The 17,538-nt window shown below is 58.9% G+C and overlaps 1 protein-coding gene across 3 annotated transcripts in view; it reads left to right on the top strand.

The window, feature by feature from the left end:
* Positions 1-17,538, top strand: part of TNXB (tenascin XB) — a 51,351-nt gene that overhangs the window by 8,846 nt on the left and 24,967 nt on the right. For 2 of the 3 annotated variants that reach the window (XM_029241909.1, XM_029241907.1), the window contains exons 3-12: positions 272-2,011; positions 2,479-2,594; positions 7,396-7,552; positions 7,736-7,999; positions 10,708-11,076; positions 12,060-12,353; positions 13,977-14,267; positions 14,610-14,915; positions 16,508-16,840; positions 17,231-17,518. In XM_029241909.1, the coding sequence (XP_029097742.1) occupies positions 272-2,011; positions 2,479-2,594; positions 7,396-7,552; positions 7,736-7,999; positions 10,708-11,076; positions 12,060-12,353; positions 13,977-14,267; positions 14,610-14,915; positions 16,508-16,840; positions 17,231-17,518 (4,158 nt within the window). Of the gene's footprint in view, positions 1-271; positions 2,012-2,478; positions 2,595-7,395; positions 7,553-7,735; positions 8,000-8,820; positions 9,574-10,707; positions 11,077-12,059; positions 12,354-13,976; positions 14,268-14,609; positions 14,916-16,507; positions 16,841-17,230; positions 17,519-17,538 lie in introns of all 3 variants that reach the window. The other variant, XM_029241906.1, reaches the window with a different exon arrangement.

Genomic DNA, 17,538 nt, shown 5'->3' with positions numbered 1-17,538 from the left:
AAAAAGGCATGCCTGCCTCCCCCTTGGGGGCGGTGAGTGCAGCCCGGGAACAACTCTGAGAGAGGAGCCACGTGACTAGATGTCAGCCCTCTCCTCCCCAGCGTATGTTAGGGCACTGGGAGGCCACATATGCCGACAAGTTGCAGCTGGAAACTAAGATGGCCTTAGGAAATGAGGCTGGCTCTGCTGGAGAAGCTGACTCAGAGGGGCACGATACAGGGTCAGCCGCTCCCGCAGAGAGACTGAGGCCCACCTCTTGCTCTTACTCCAGGCCAGACGGACGTGCGGAGCCTCTGCAGTCTCCATGGCGTGTTTGACCTGAGCCGCTGTGCCTGCTCCTGCGAGCCAGGCTGGGGTGGGCCCACCTGCTCAGACCCCACAGATGCCGCGGCGACCCCCTCCTCTCCCCCCTCAGCTTCCCGGTCCTGCCCAGATGACTGCAATGATCAGGGTCGCTGCGTCCGTGGTCGCTGCGTGTGCTTCCCTGGCTACACCGGCCCCAGCTGTAACTGGCCCTCCTGCCCGGGGGACTGCCACGGCCGCGGGCGCTGCGTGCAGGGCGTGTGCGTGTGCCGCGCGGGCTTCTCCGGGGCCGACTGCAGCCTGCGCTCCTGCCCTCGGGGCTGCAGCCAGAGGGGACGCTGCGAGAACGGGCGCTGCGTGTGCAACCCAGGCTACACTGGCGAGGACTGTGGGGTGAGGAGCTGCCCCCGAGGTTGCAGCCAGAAGGGGCGCTGCGAGGACGGGCGCTGCGTCTGTGACCCTGGCTACGCTGGCGAGGACTGCGGCTCTCGGAGCTGCCCGTGGGACTGTGGTGAGGGCGGGCGCTGTGTGGACGGCCGCTGCGTGTGCTGGCCCGGGTACGCGGGCGAGGACTGCAGCACGCGGACCTGCCCCCGCGACTGTCGGGGCCGAGGGCGCTGCGAGGAGGGCGAATGCATCTGCCACCCAGGCTACAGCGGGGACGATTGCGGAGTGCGCAGCTGCCCGGGCGACTGCAACCAAAGGGGCCGCTGCGAGGACGGCCGCTGCGTGTGCTGGCCTGGGTACTCGGGGCCCGACTGCGGGGCCCGCGCTTGCCCGCGCGACTGTCGGGGCCACGGGCGCTGCGAGAACGGCGTGTGCGTGTGCAACGCGGGCTACAGCGGCGAGGACTGCAGCGTGCGCAGCTGTCCAGGGGACTGTCGCGGCCGGGGTCGTTGCGAGAGCGGCCGCTGCGTGTGTTGGCCCGGGTACACAGGCCGGGACTGCGGCACGCGCGCCTGCCCCGGCGACTGTCGCGGGCGCTGCGTGGACGGCCGCTGCGTGTGTAACCCGGGCTTCACAGGCGAGGACTGCGGGAGCCGACGGTGTCCCGGGGACTGCCGTGGTCGCGGCCGCTGCGAGGATGGCGTGTGCTTGTGCGACGTGGGCTACGAGGGCGAAGACTGCGGCGTGCGCAGCTGCCCCAGGGGTTGCCAAGGTCGCGGCCAGTGTCTGGAGGGGCGATGCGTGTGCGACGACGGCTACGAGGGTGAAGACTGCGGCGTGAGACGGTGCACGCGCGACTGCAGCCAGCGCGGCGTGTGCCAGGATGGTGTGTGCGCCTGTTGGGAGGGCTACACGGGCGAGGACTGCAGCCTCCGTACCTGCCCCTCCAACTGTCACCGGCGCGGCCGCTGTGAGGACGGGCGCTGCGTGTGCGACTCTGGCTACACCGGCCCCTACTGCGCCACCCGAACCTGCCCGGCGGACTGCCGGGGCCGTGGACGTTGTGTGCAGGGCGTGTGCGTGTGCCACGCGGGCTATAGCGGCGAGGACTGCGGGCAGGAAGGGCCTCCCGCCAGCGCCTGCCCCGGGGGCTGCGGGCTTCGGGAACTGTGCCGCGCAGGCCAGTGTGTATGCGTCGAGGGCTTCCGAGGCCCCGACTGCGCCATCCAGACGTGCCCCGGGGACTGCCGCGGTCGGGGAGAGTGTCGTGAGGGCAGCTGCGTCTGCCAAGATGGCTATGCAGGGGAGGACTGCGGGGAAGGTGAGTGGGCAGCCTTTCCCAGTGGGAAAAGGGACTGGAAAACTGGAGCCAGTGGGAAAGCCTGAGTCTGAGGCCTAGGAGCCCAGAGAACTGGAGGAAGAGTGAAGGGGGGGGGCATATATTGGGGTGGGGGGCGGGGCAGTCAGAGGAGCCAGGTAGCCACTGTCCACCAGGGGCTGCAGAACCGTGGGGGCACGCCTGCAGGCGGGACCTGCCTTCAGATCTCTGATGAGCAGACTGGGGGCCCCTTTAGTTGCTTTTAGGGAGATTTTGTGTTCCTGGAGATGGGCGGCAGTAAAGGAGACCCAAGGTCTGTTCAGGCCGCTGCCGGCTTTGCCCCACCCCCAGAGAGGAGTCAGAGCTCGGGTGGATCTCTCAGAGCGGGCCCTGAGTAGGAGGGGCCTGTGATGGTGGAGGTTGGGGTGCCTCGGGCTAAGCATCTTCTCATATCCTGTTCTCCTGGACAGAGGTGCCAGCCGTTGAGGGCCTGAGGATGCACCTCCTGGAGGAGACGATGGTTCGGACAGAGTGGACCCGGGCTCCTGGCAATGTGGATGCCTATGAAATTCAGTTCATCCCCACGGTGAGAGCCAAGCTCCAAGAGGGGGCTGAGTGGGCAGGACTGCGGGGAGGGGGCTCCCTCCTGCTCACCTCAAGCAGGAGTCCCAGGTAACCAGTGGTTGCATCCAGCTGGCTGATTCCCGAAGCTGTTCTAAAGGCCTGCTCCTCCTGCCCCACACCCGGTGCAGAAGCCTTTGCAGCATTGGCCCACTGCTGCTGGAACATCTCTGGTGACCTTGAGCTCAGCCTTCCTGAGGCTGCCGACTCCATTTTTGTTCATCACTGTAGTCAGTTCTTTCTGTTATTGCTGGATCCAAATCTGCCCCATTCTAACATCCATCCATTGGCCCTAGCTGGGCCTTCGCCAGCCGTCAGAATGCGATTTTTCTTTCCCTGTGTCTTACACCATAGGCTTTCAAGTATTTGGAGACATCAGCCATCACGTCACCCTTCATTCCCTCCAGGCCAAATCCACTGGTTTCTTCTCCCCTTTTCTTAATGCTTTGTTCTCTGAATCCTTCACTTTTTGGTTTTCCTCCTCTAATACCTCCTGCTTTTTGTATGTGCCCCACCCCATCAAAATGTGGGAGCAGAGAGGACCCCAGTTGTTCCCCTGGCTCATTCTGGCTACCCTGGCACTTTTCTCAGAGTTGACATATATGAACTTGTGGTCAGTTCATAACTGACAAACTGTCAGTTATTTTGATCACATTTGATTTTTTCAAGTAACTTTTAATGATAAAAGTCATATAGGCTCAGTGTAGAAACTTTAAAAAATATAAACAAGGAAAAAAGAAAGAAGGAAGGAAGAAAAGAAAGAAGGAAAAAAGAAGACATTCAACTACATACTCTTTTTTTTTTTTTTTTTTTTTTTTTTGCTGTACGCGGGCCTCTCACTGTTGTGGCATCTCCCGTTGCGGACGGAGCACAGGCTCCGGACGCGCAGGCTCAGCGGCCATGGCTCATGGGCCCAGCCGCTCCGCGGCATGTGGGATCTTCCTGGACCAGGGCACGAACCCGTGTCCCCTGCATCGGCAGGCAGACTCTCAACCACTGCGCCACCAGGGAAGCCCCATACTCTTTTTTTAAGCCTAAATATAAGCCTTTGCATTTGTCTCTCTTCAGTGTTTCATTTTTGCTTTGGGCCAACCTGTCTAGGCTGTTGCAATTATTTGAGTCTGTGAGCTGGTTCCCCTACCTCCGTGTCATCGGTGCATTGCAAATCCTCCTTTCTCTGTCTCCTTCCAACTCACTCTTAAAATATTTGGGGACACCCTAAGGACAAAGACGGTGGCCTCTCATTAGAGATTTCCCTTTATGCAGATTGGGCCTTTATGATGTGTTTGGTCTCCTAGTTTCAAATCATCTGACATTTCTGCTGTCCAAATGTTTTCCTGCATCATCCCACAAATGCCATTGGTGGGTAGGCCATGTCATTCTCATCTCTACCCAGTCAGGACTCTGGAAAAATAAATAAGTCCCAGGGCCTAAACCTAGGAAGCCTCTAGGACAGAAGGGACAGCTCAGAGGTGCTGGCTGTCACCCCCACCCCAACTGGCCTAGTCATTCTAAGTCTTATTATCCCCTCAAGCCCAGAGCCCTGCCGTGTTCTGTCTCTCCTTACCCCCTGGTAGGAGCAGAGGCAGAAATCCCTACTTTGCTGCACAACCAAGAGAGCTTGGATTTTTCTTCTGTTTAAAAAAAAATTATTTTCAGTTATAAAAATAATGTAATCACAAGACAAGAATTTGGCAACTAGAGAAAAAAAACAATCGTTGGCTTTCACACTAAAACAAGCACTGTTAACATTGTAAAGTGTTTCTCCCACTCTCTTCTGTGTGTATATTATTTGCATAGCTTTAATCTTGAGAGGGTAGGACTTTTAAACAGAACTTTTCTAAGGAACTTCAGGGAAAGAAGAAGTAAAATAAACACTTGAGATAGAAGGAGCTTACAGGGTAGCATCATCTCCCACTCTTAGTAAATATGAACTTATCCTTGGTGTTCTCAGGGGGTGCAGCCTCCCCGCTGCAGCCCTAGGCTTTCTCCCTCTCCGTGGGGCCAGGCTGGTGTTGAGCTGGCCGGGGTCCAGCTTGGCCATGCTCTTAGCTCATCTGCTTTGCTCTGGGTATGGGCCTCTGTCACATTCTGGGTTCTCTCTGAGCCAGGGTGTGGAAGATGCTCCCGTAAGATTGGTCCCCAGACTCCTCCCTTGGACTCCACATCAGCCTGTGCTACTGGCCCTCTGACTATGCTTTCTATGCTTTTTGTGGCCGGCCCCTAGAATTGTGCCTCTTGCCTTAGCCAGCACTCTCTATCCATTTCTGTTGGCACAGAGGACATTCAGTAGCTGGCTGTCGTCTGGCCACTGCCATCTTCCTAGAAGCCTCTCTCTACCTTATCCCCTCCCCTTTTCTAGAACCACTTCTCTCTCAAAGCCCAAACTCTACTATCCCTGGCTAAGGGACATGCCTAGTTGTTGGAATGATTTTCAGAACACAGAAGAGGAACATTCCTCCTTTCCCTGCATTCGTGGCATTGTTCCTCCGACTCAGTGGTTCTCAAAGTGTGTTCCCTGGACCTACAGCATTAGCATCACCTGGAGCACTAGACATGCTAATTGTCAGACTCCACCCCCAGATCTACTGAGTCAGAAGCTCTAGGGGGCAGAGCCCAGTAACCTGTGTTGTAACAAGCCCTCCAGGTGATTCTGGTGCACCCCAAGCCCAAGGACCACTAACTTAAGAAATGTTGCTATTTTGCAAAAGGCAAGGTCTTCTATGAATGTGAGAGAAAGCATGAAGAAACTGAGGGAGGCGAACCCCCGAACAGAACGACATTCACGTATTCCCTGTCTGGGTGTATTCTGCAGCCTGGAAACTGGGGCTAAGCCACGTTTTCATTGGGACACAGGCCCTTGCAGCCTGAGAAAAGTTTGTTTGGTCTGGTCTGAAAAGCAGGGTGAGGATGAGGTAAGCTCCAGGGACCAGCCAAAGTGGAGTCGCCCACCTGGGGCCATGAGGTTGATATTGAGAATAGAGTTAGAATCTTGCCAAGGACATCAGTGAAGCAGCCCAAACTCTCACCAAGGGGCAGAACCAGCTGCTAGCATCTGGCTAGAGAGCCTGCATCAGACCAGACAGATGGTGCTGAGAGATGTGGCTTAGACTGACAGTGGGACTTTTCAGGGGACTGTTCCCAAATGGGTCTCAGGAGGGACTACAAAGCGTTTAAAAGGTTCATGTAGGTGGTCTGAAGGGAGAAGGAGAACTCTGGGGGTGGGCTTCTCTTGCTGAAAGGACCAGACATCATCAGGGAGTACTCAAAGCGTGCGTGTGTGTGTATGTGTATTCGTGTGTGTGTGTGTGTGTGTGTGTGTGTGTTGGGGGAATAAGGGGACAGAGAATAAGTTCTGGGAAGGAGGAGAAGCACACAGGTCTTGAGTTGAGACCAGTCCAAGGCCTCCCAGGATGGGGTATCCTAGGGCAGAGTGAGTAGGAGAGGGATGGGGATCCTGTGTGCCCAGGAAAGCTTTTCAGCCAAGAGAACTCTGACAAAGCTTTACTTCATCCTGAACCCAGAAGGCTCTACGTGGACTCTCATCTGGTTTTATACTTTGGTATTTACTATGCTGATTTTCCCACAATTCTCTTGGTTTAGGAGAGTACCTTTTGAAATTTCCAATCCTACTTGGCTGAACGGAGGTGTCCCCATAACGGCCAACATAGCTAAACAGAACAGAACGTCTTTATTAGCTGTCCTAGATAGACAGCCCAGCGAAATGCTGGGCTGTTAGACTACTCACAAATGTCCATTCCTCCTGTTTCCGCAGTGGCTGGCACTCCAGGAGACCCTGCCTGGAGCAGGGGCTGGCAGATTTTCTATGGGGTCACCACAAATAATCATAATACTTTACATGAATACTTGAAGGAGGGTTGTTTTCTTACAGGCCTGTGCTACACATAGAGATTTGGGTTAGGGATCTAATAAAACTTAAGACGTGGCCACACATTTAGCTACTAGGGCATGAGCTATCTGAGGACAGGGATCATATCCTTTATCTTTATGTCTCCAGTGCCCAAATGATGCCAGGCACAAAATCAGGGAACATATTTGTGGAACTCTGAGCAGGTGGGCCTTGTTTTTGAGGGGCCTACAACCCTGCTGAGGATACAAGAAAAGTACCTGAAAGGAAATGTCGTGACGTGGGTCACAGGGGCAGGTGTCTGTGGGGAGGCTCAGGCTGGGGCAGCTGCTTGAAGGAGGAAGTGAGACTTGAAGTGGCATCCCTCATCTACTTCATCTGTTACGACAGGAGCGCGCTTAGGAGAAGCCTCCTCGAGCCCAGGGAGTCAGGGTTGCCGGGGGGAAGCCAGAAGAAGAGTCCTGGCATGTGTCCGAATTCTGGCAGACAGCTGATGAACGGGCTGAAAAGGTAGTGCCCGTGAGAGGGGACTCTGAGGTCACACTGCCTGGGTTTAAATCCCTGCCACTTTCTTGGTGTTGGTGACCTTGGGCAAGCCACTTAATCCTTCTGTACCTCAGGTTCCTCATCTGTCCGTTGGGAATAATACGACCTCCCTCATCAGATTCTTGAGCAGATTAAGTGAGTTCATCTCTGTAAATCGCCTTGAATAGTACGTGGCATGGAGTAGGTGTTCTACATGTGTTTGCCGATACCACCCACGCGCCCCAGCTGTATAGGGCCAAGTTCTACACAGTCTCATGTTGACCCTGCCTGGAACTGGAGAAAGGATAAGGGGGCTTGAGCGGCAGGCGTGAGAGTGGCAGCCCTGATCCACCTGGTGCTTTCTCTCTTGCAGACAGAGGGGCCGAGCCCCCCATTCACAGCGCGGGTGCCCAGCTCTGCCTCAGCCTATGACCAGAGAGGACTGGCCCCCGGTCAGGAGTACCAGGTCACTGTCCGTGCCCTTCGAGGGACTAGCTGGGGCCCTCCTGCCTCCAAGACCATCACCACCAGTGAGAGCTGGGGCTGTGGGGTGGGGTCCTGGGTGGAGATCTGGATTTGAGAGGGGTGGCTGGGAATATGCCCTCCAAGAGGGCAGAGGGGAGGGATTGGCTGGGGGCAAGGCTCATAGAAGGAAAGCTGGTGACTGCAGATCCAGACTCCCACCTGATCCCTCCTCTCTCTGACCTGGCTAGTGATCGATGGCCCCCAGGACCTCCGAGTGGTGGCTGTGATGCCAACCACGCTGGAGCTCAACTGGCTGCGCCCCCAGGCCGAGGTGGACCAGTTCGTGGTGTCCTACGTCAGTGCCGGCAACCAGAGGGTGCGGCTAGAAGTGCCCTCTGAGGCAGACGGGACGCTGCTGACCGGCCTCATGCCAGGCGTAGAATACGTGGTGACCGTCACTGCCAAGCGGGGCCGGGCAGTAAGCTACCCGGCTTCTGTCAGGGCCAACACAGGTATGGCTGGCCAAGGGTTAGGGAAGTTTCTGAGCATAGGAGCCACTTCCTAGGGAGTCCACATGTCCGGCTCACAGGCTGCTCTGAACGCACTGACAGGGTGTGTGGCAGTCCCAAAGCACCTGCTGGGGGGCCTTGCTGTGCACCAAGGGCTCTGTGGAGATGGAGTTCTCAGGTGCTTGGAGTACTGTAGGAAGGCTGTGGGCTGGAGTTTGGGAGGAGCTGCCTCACGGAGAGAAGCAGTAAATAGGAGATGCTGTCCGACCCACCCAGATGGGGGAGGTTCTGATCCAAACTTGGACACAGGGACAGCCCTTGAGCTCAGTCAGTGGTCAGATCTTGGAGAGATTGGAATTAGGCAGATTAGAGATCAGCACTCCTGTTGACTTTAGGATTGGGGATTGGGGGACTTAGGTCTCCGCAGTAATTTTCCACTAACCCTCACGGTCTCTTAACAGATGCCTGGATCTTTCTTTTCTTTTCCTGTGACAGAGGGACGCCCACCTCGCTGTAGCTCGCAGTCTCTCCTCCCACGCCCCTTTCTCTCCTTCAGGCACAGGGCCCCACCCGCTGGTTTCTTCTCTCTAGGGCACCAACAGTGGCGGGCTTGGAGGGCACGGGGTGAGGGAATCCTGGGACACTAACTCCTTTCTCTCGATTCTCTTTCCAGGTGGGGCTGGGGCACAGGAGGAGGCCTCTGGCTCCGGTGGGAGGGACGGTGGGAGGGACGGTGGGAGGAACTGCCACGGGGAGGAGTGCAGGGATTGGTGGGGGGCTGCCACTGACCGGCTCTCCCCCTCCCCCTTTTTCCGCCCCGGCAGCACCAGGCCACTACAGTCACCCGGAGGCGCACGCCCCAGCCCCGTCCCCCAGGCCCCGGCCCCGGCCGGTCCCGGCCCCGCGGCCCCCGCGCCCACCAGTCCCCCCTCGGCCCTCGCGGCCGGCGGAGGAGGGGGAGGCGGAGTCTCGGCCCGGGCCGAACCTTCCCCAGCCCCCTCGGCGGGCGTGGGGCAACCTGACGGCCGAGCTGGGCCGCTTCCGCGGCACCGCGCAGGACCTGGAGCGCCACCTGCGGGCTCACGGCTACCCACTGCGGGCCAACCAGACCTACACGTCGGTGGCGCGCCACATCCACGAATACTTGCAGCGGCGTCGCCTGGCGGCGGCCATCCCCACCAGCTCCCCCGCACCCCCGGCCCGTCGCCCCCACCCCACCTCCAGCCCCGACTCGGGCACCTGGAAGCGGGACTCCAACCAGGGCACCTACGGCCTCTCGCCCGAAGGCGTCGACCGGGGGTCTGCTCCCGGCCACCCCAAGCCCGAGGTGCTGGGCAGTTCCGCCGACGGCGCACTACTCGTGTCCCTCGACGGGCTCCGCGGCCACTTCGAGCGCGTGGTGCTGCGCTGGCGGCCCCAGCCGCCCGCAGAGGGCCCCGGCGGGGAGCTGACCGTCCCGGGCACCACGCGCACCGTCAGCCTGCCAGATCTCAAGCCCGGCACCACCTACCACGTGGAGGTCCACGGGGTGCGGGCAGGGCAGACCTCCAAGTCCTACGCCTTCATCACAACCACAGGTAGTGTGGGTGGGGCCGCGGGACCACCCATCTCCTGCCCAGTCTCACCTGCCACTGGAGTCGGCATCCATGAGTTCCTCCCGCTGCCTCACTGCTCGGGCTGCCACCCCACCGCACGCTCTGTCTTCAAGCCCTACCTGGTCCAGGCTCCAAGAGAACCCCCCCAACAAAGCGCACTTTCTCGTGTCCCTAGACGCCACCTCCACCCTCAGGGTCCTGGTGGATACCCAAGGTCAAGGAGACCTGTTCTTTGGGACTGTCTGATTTTCACTTGGGTTCCTAGGACACTTCTGCCAGGAATCCTGTTCTAGGCAACAGAAGGGGCATTTGGTGGGAGGGGCAGTGTCTGGAGCAGTTTGGGTCGGGTAGGGAGAGAAACCAGTGGTTCCCCACTCTGACTCACTGTGGTGAGAGTGGCTGAAGACTGTGGTCATGGTTACTATTTTCCACAATTTGGCCCCAACCTCAAAGGGACACATCGGAGCTGCTTGGAGGTGGCCTTGAAGCCATCAGGCAGCATGTGTGTGAGAGAGGTGAAACCACTGCTTCTTGAGCTGCCTTTCCAACCTCCTGGCTCACTTCACACTTGTCTCTCCCACAGGAACGACGTCCTGGCTCGGGGAAGGGGCGCTCTGTGGCTGTCGTGGGGAGGGTTCTGGACCTCTTCTTCCCCCACAGGGCCCAGATGCCACCTGAGCTGGATGTCCATCCCCCCATCCCCTCTTCCCTCTCTTCTCACTACCTACTGTCTCTGTACCCTCCCCCCCAACACCACCGTCTCCTCCTTTCTTCCAGGCTTGTCACTGCAGCACTATTGGAAGTCACGACCACCACCCAGTGGGGAAGGGGTTCCTGTGGGGAGGGACATGGTGGTCTGTCGGGGCTGGAGGTCACAGGAGCCTTGTGGGACGAGGGATGGCAGACTTTATTTCTTTTATTTATTACCTGCGGGCCTGTCTGTGCAGGACTGTGGTGCACGTTTGGGACGATGAGGTGACCCAGGGGGTGATCCAGGAGCAGAAAAGGGAGGGTCTGTAGGCTCTTAGAGGCTAGAGGGCAGAGCCTGGGGGCCAGGGTTTCCTTTCTGACTCTCATACTCTGCTCTCCTGTTTTCCTCCCCCTGCTTCTTCCCAGGGTCCTCCCCCTCAGACCTCCTGGGGGCCACTGATGAGCCTCCGCCCTCAGGCCCTTCAACGACTCAAGGGGCTCAGGCCCCTGTCCTGCAGCAGCGACCCCAGGAGCTGGCAGAGTTGAGGGTGCTGGGCAGAGACAAGACAGGGCACCTCCGCGTGGCCTGGACCGCCCAGCCTGACACCTTTGCCCACTTCCAGCTGTGCCTACGGGTGCCCGAAGGGCCTGGGGCACATGAGGAACTACTGCCAGGGGATGCCCGTCAGGCTCTGGTGCCCTCACCCCCTCCTGGATCCCCCTATGAGCTGTCACTTCGTGGGGTGCCCCCCGGGGGCGAGCCCTCTGCCCCTCTCATCTACCAAGGCATTATGGGTACATCCTGGGTTCTGCTCAAGACCAATGTCCTGAGGTTGGGGGAGGGGCTGGGCCATTAGGATTTCAGAGGTGGGGTGGAGATTGAAGGGCAGGGCTGGTGTTTGGGTCAGGGTGGTAGGAGAAACAAGGAGAGAAAAGGAGTTGAGGGTTCAGAGGCAAGAGGGATGGAGGGGGTCTTAGCACAATGGTAGGGTGGGCCAGGGGGAGTACTCCAGGCAAAGTAGATGAGAGGACAAAAGTCAAAGGATGGGACGAGGATTCAAGGAGAGAGGCTGTTGGCCCCCTGGCTCTCCGCTTACAGCTTTCTTTGTGCAGAATCGCCCTGCCCCCACTTCCTGGTTACTCCTCTGCCCCAGCCCGCCCACTATGTCTCTCAGGGTGGGTGTGGGGAGGCATCTGGCCCTGAGGATCCTGACCCTCAGCCCTCTCCTCCCTTTCCCTTCTCCCAAGCCCCTGCCATCCCCTCCCTGGACAGGCTAGGACAGTGGCGCTGCCCCTCACCCTGCGAGCCCAGCCTGCAGTGGACAGCACCCCATGGTCCCATTAGCCAGCTCTCCCTGCAACTCCAGATCAAGCTCACCACTGGGGAGAGGGCGGTAAGGGAGAGAGGAGTTCAGGTGGACCGAGGCGTCTTCAGACTGCTCTGAAACAGCAATGGCAAGGTTCTGAACTCTCAGGGAAAACCACAGGGGACCTGAAGCTCCCCCAGAGACCTTGGTGTGAAGAGGGACTGGGACCTTTGTGAGTGGGGAGGCAGTTATCGCAAGGGCAGAGCCAAAGCTCTCACTCCAGAGCAGAGATTTGGGAGAAATGCCCACCTTCTTAGAAAAGCTGGTCCCGGAGAACAGAGGGCGGGGAATGGAGGCTTCTGGGAAGGGAGCTGTCCAGGATGGAGTGAGCCAGTGGGCAGAGGAGAGGGAAGGAGCCTGGGGACAAGGCAGTGCTTGAGCCCACGTGCTTTGCTTTGCCCCACACCCCAGACAGGGATGGGGAGAAGCCTGGGCAGCCCTTGGCCCCGCCACGCCTGGGCAAGCTGACGGTGACGGACATGACTTCCAACTCCCTGCTTCTGCACTGGACGGTCCCTGAGGGCGAGTTTGACTCCTTCGTGATCCAATACAAAGACAGGGACAGGCCCCAGGTGGTGCCTGTAGAGGGACCCCAGCGCTCAGCCCTCATCTCCAACCTGGACATCGGCCGCAAGTACAAATTCGTCCTGTACGGGCTCGTGGGCAAGAAGAGGCATGGCCCCCTGGTGGCTGAAGCCAAGATCTGTAAGTGAGAGGGGTCACACACACCCCTGCCTCTGCCCTCTGCACAGTCCTGAAGGGGGTCTGCCCAGTGCTTCAGCAAGTCCAGGAAGGCTCCCTGGAGAAGGTGGTGCAGGAGATGAATCCTGAAGGGAAAATTGTGGTGGTCAGGCAGGGAGGTTGAGGAGGGTAGAGCAAACAGAGGGAGAGTGAGGCAGGAGAGAGTGTGGCCCTGTAAGAGAATCAAAGCCTCTTTCCTCTGGGCAAGGGGCAGGGCACCTGGCAGCTGAGGGCACTGATCGCACTGATCTCATGTGTCCGACTGAGTCACTTGGACCTCATCTGAGGACCCTAGGGGGCCGCCAAAGGGCCTTACGTGAGAGAGGGACATAATTCAATGTTTATCTTACAAATAACACTGAGGCTACTGCAGAGGACAGCCGGAGAAGGCAGTCCTATTCCCTGAGGCGAGGGGCGACGGACGTGAGGAGCAGTGCAGCGGGGGACACTTAGTGAAACATCTTTCGAGCATTCGTTAAGTGTCAGATGTGTTCAAGATGTTCTAAGTGTGTCATCGCACTTAGTCCTCATAAGCAGCCCTGTGAGGCATGCTCATTTCACAGATGAGGAGAGCTGAGGCGCAGGGAGGGCAAGGTCACTCAAGCAGAAAGTGGTGGGGCCACAGGGTCATCCTGCTGCCCTCATGGGCCTGGAGAGCAGAGGAAAGGCCTGAAGAGGGGGTGTGGGTGTCCCAACAGGCAGAAGCCGGGGGGCAGGGAGAAGAGACATGGCCACTGGAACCCTGGAGATGGCTAACACTCAGGGCAAGAGCAGAGGAAGGGGTGCCTGCAGGGTGAATTGGGGAGAGGGATGCCAAAATGAAGGGTGCAGTCAGACATGTCAGATTCCGTAAGAGTGATTCAAGGCTACAGAGTGTCCACAGAACTTAGCAATGGCGAGGTCACCACTCACCCTGGTGAGAGCGGCTGGTGGAGGGTGGAGCTGTGTTGGGAGGGTGAGGTAGGTGAGGACATGACTACAGTATAGACATCTCCTTCTGGAATGTGGGCTGGGACTAGAGAGCAGAGAGGGAGGGTGGAGGCTGGAGGGTGACGTAGCCGAGTGGAGGAGCTTGTGTAAATGCGCATGGCACAGCCCAGGGAGGGAGGGTAGGAAAGGAGGAAGCGGGGCCCAGAGCGCAGGTGTGGGGGGCTCTCCCACGTAAGAATGCGCCAAGGACCAAGCTTCCCTCTCTTGGAGAAGAAAGCAGCCAGTTGTTAGGCCTGGAAACAGCAGAGGCTGTCCTGGGAGACTTCCCTGGCCGTGGAGATGTGGAAGGGGCTGGCTGGGCTCCCTTCTCTCTGAAGCCCTTTCCAGGCTGCAGAACTAGTCAGGGCCACACTAGTCCATACAGTGCTTTTGTGCCCCATCAAAGAAAGCACCCCTTCTTCCAGGTGGGCATAGCCCTTTGCCAGGGTTGGCAAGCAGAGCACTGGCTGGATTTCAGCCCCTCAGTGCTCCCTCCACCATGCACCTTTTGTGTAGTGAACAGCCTGTACAACCTCACACGGCATCCCCAGGTGGGAGATGGGTTCCTTCTTATCCTTTGACCTGTGTCCCTCCCTTCCCTCTACCTGCTCTTTCTAGTGCCTCAGACGGATTCCAGCTCAGTGACTCCACCTCGCCTGGGAAAGCTGTGGGTGACAGATCCCACCCCAGATTCGCTGCACCTCTCCTGGACTGTCCCTGAGGGCCAGTTTGACTCCTTCGTGGTCCAGTACAGGGACAGGGATGGACGGCCCCAGGTGGTGCCCGTGGAAGCCCCCGAGCGCTCGGTCATTGTCTCCCCGCTGGACCCTGACCACAAGTACAGATTCACTCTGTTTGGGATTGCCGACAAGAAGCGGCGCGGCCCCCTCACGGCCGATGGCACCACTGGTGAGTAGCGGCCACCTAAGCCCCCATGTGACCCCTCCCAGTCTCCCGCATGCTTGCCCCCAGCCAGGAACCAGCTGGGGCCTCCCAGCGAGATGGCTGACTCCCTGCTTTTGGGCTCAGGGCCAGCCAGCCTCCCCCGCACTGCTGGGACCCTTTCATCCTGTTCAGCTGCTCCCCAAGGCCCAGAAGGTGTGTCACACCCTGGTTGCGTCAGATTTCTCAGAGTTCATCACTCGTGCTAACTGCGTAGAGACTCCCACAGGTGTGACAACCTGTCCAAACCCCAGGCCCCAATCCTGGGGTTCTGCCAACTCAGCCCTGCCTGGATCCTCTTATTTACAGCCCCAGAGAAGAGAGAGGAGCCCCGCCACCCAGAGTCCCCTGAGCAGCCCCTGCTGGGGGAGCTGACAGTGACTGGCAGCGCCCCAGACTCGCTGCGCCTGTCCTGGACGGTGGCCCAGGGCGCTTTTGACTCCTTCATGGTCCAGTACAAGGATGCGCAGGGGCGGGCCCAGGCAGTGCCCATCAGGGGGCATGAGAATGAGGTCACCGTCCCCGGCCTGGAGTCTGACCGGAAGTATAAGATGAACCTCTACGGGCTTCATGGCAGGCAGCGCGTGGGGCCTGTGTCCGTGGTGGCCACCACAGGTGAGTCAGGGCTGCACGGGGCTCCCTCCCTGGCCAACCCCCAGCCCTGTGAGCAGGACCTGACCCGGGATCCTTCACACTTCCCTCCACCTTCTCTTTCTCGGCTCCAGTTCTGCCAAACCTTCACAGTCTACTTCCCGACATCCCAGGACTTTGCATCCAGCCGCCAGTCCCTGACCAAACTTTCTTGGCCCCGCTTCTCCATCTCCAAGAACAGACCCCATTTCCCACATTCTGAGCACTGGGAATCACCCCTTCGTCCCAGGCTGTCCTCCCCGTGGATGTCCTCAGCCCCTGTGTTCTTTCCCCGCGGTCTTTGCTGGCCTTCTTCCCCTGGCTCAGGTTGTGGTCATTTCTGAGCTTCTGTTGCCTGCTGCCCACACCCTCCCGCCATAGCTGCTCTGTTCAGAGCTGGCAAATCCAAGGGACATGAGCTCCATGTTTCCCCAGCCTCCTCCCAGCCCCCTGACTCCCTGACTCCCAGCCAGCTTGGAGCAGGGCAAAGGGCTCACTTTCAGCCCCCCTGCCCTGCATTCCTCCATGAGCCCAGCCTCCCCCACCCAGCACCATTTCCATGGCTGTGTAGCATCGCGGTTGGGAGCATGGGCTCTAGAGCCAACTGCCTGGATTTTAATCCTAGCTCTGGGATCTTGTGCAAGTTACTGAACCTCTCTGGGCCTCAGCTTTCTCATCTGTTAAATGGGGATGATAATGGTAACAGCTTCACAGAGCTGTTAGAATTAAATGAGTTAATATACATATGGCACCTAGAACAGTGCCTGGCACATCGAAACTGCCATTGAAGAGTGAGCTACTATTTCTTCCTGACCCTCTCGCTTCCCAGGATCCTTTTTCTCTCCTCACCTCCCCACCTTCCCCATCCTTGCCTGGGTTATCATTCTTGCCTGCTGCCTCCTCAATCACCTGTCTCCTTAGCAGTCCCCCGTGGACCGTGGAGTGAGTCACAGAAGGGCTGGCTTCCCTGTGCCAGTCTCCCCGCCCCATGGAGCCTCAGCAAAGACCTAGCTGCTGCAGACAGTGGGCAGATGCCTCGGGGCTGTGACTCTAGCCCAGGCCGGGGAAGAGCACGGCCCTCCACAGCCCCCAGCGCCATCCGCAACATCTCCCCCGCCCACGCCCCGCTCCCGCTCTTGTCTGAAGTGGAGGGAGAGGCAGGGTTGCCCTGGGAAGCCTTAGCGGAGCACATCCCATTTCCTGTCCTGGTCAGTGGAGCTGAAAGGGAGGAACACAGTGGGAAGAAGCCTTACTGCCCCCTCGCTCTCCTGTGGTCAGCACTGTCCATGAACACAGCAGAGAAGCATCCCTCAGAGTTCTCTCTCTTCCCATCTCGTCTCCTTTCTCAGATGTGAGAGGTGGCCCCCTACCCCCACAGTGCAGTCGTCCAGCACTGACGAGGTTTAGGGGCCTGTCTCAGCCCTGTCTCCTTTGATGAGTTACTGAATGGCTAATACAAAGGCTACAGGAACCCCTAAGCTGACAGCTTGAAGAGTATATTTGCCAAATGTACTTTATTGTGACGATTAACATCACCACAAAGCACATCACCTGTAAAGTCTAATCTCTTCTCTCAGCCCCGCAGGAAGGCGTGGACGAGACCCCCAGCCCCACAGAGCCCAGCACAGAGGCACCAGAGCCCCCCGAGGAGCCCCTCCTGGGGGAGCTGACGGTGATAGGATCCTCCCCGGACTCGCTGAGCCTCTCCTGGACTGTCCCCCAGGGCCACTTCGACTCTTTCACCGTCCAGTACAGAGACAGGGATGGGCAGGTCAAGGTGATGCGGGTGCCTGGGCACCAGGACGGGGTCACCATCTCGGGCCTGGAGCCAGACCACAAGTACAAGATGAACCTGTACGGCTTCCATGACAGCCAGCGCGTGGGCCCCGTCTCTGTCATCGGGGTGACAAGTGAGTGGATGGTGGAAGCCCCAGGGTGGGACCTCGTGGGAGGATCACCCTCTCTCAGGTGATGGGTGAGTGGGGTGCAGGAGGCCCCTCTACTCGAGGCTGAGCCATGGTGCCCTGTGTGCCTCCTCCAGGCTCCCTGAGGACCAGTGTGTCCCCCTGGGCAGAGAAGGGCCTCTGTGAGCCATGCTGGTGGCTGCCCTGGTCCCCCACAGCTGACCCCGGAGGCTCCAGGCATGTTTATGAGATGTCAGCTAAGCAGGACCACCCAGCCCCAAGGACGGGCTTCTCTGAACTGACTTCAGGGCCCGGAGCCGGGGCCAAGGCTTGGGAGGAGACCCAAGGACATCACCTGGGACCCTGCCTCACCCTCTCTGTGTCTCTCCTTCTCAGCTGCAGAGGAAGACACCCCCAGCCCCACAGAACCCAGCACAGAGGCCTCGGAGGCCCCCGAGGAGCCCCTCCTGGGGGAGCTGACGGTGACAGGATCCTCCCCGGACTCGCTGAGCCTCTCCTGGACCGTCCCCCAGGGCCACTTCGACTCCTTCACCGTCCAGTACAAGGGCAGGGACGGGCCCCAGGTGGTGCGTGTCGGGGGCGAGGAGAGTGAGGTGACCGCTGGGGGCCTGGAGCCCGGGCGCAAGTACAAGATGCACCTGTACGGCCTGCACGGGGGGCGGCGTGTGGGCCCCGTGTCCACC

This window comes from Monodon monoceros, unplaced genomic scaffold, assembly GCF_005190385.1.
Source record: "Monodon monoceros isolate NGI ecotype Baffin Bay Population unplaced genomic scaffold, NGI_Narwhal_1 Super_Scaffold_3, whole genome shotgun sequence".
Taxonomy (NCBI): domain Eukaryota; kingdom Metazoa; phylum Chordata; class Mammalia; order Artiodactyla; family Monodontidae; genus Monodon; species Monodon monoceros.
This window is presented reverse-complemented; position numbering and strand designations above follow the sequence as displayed.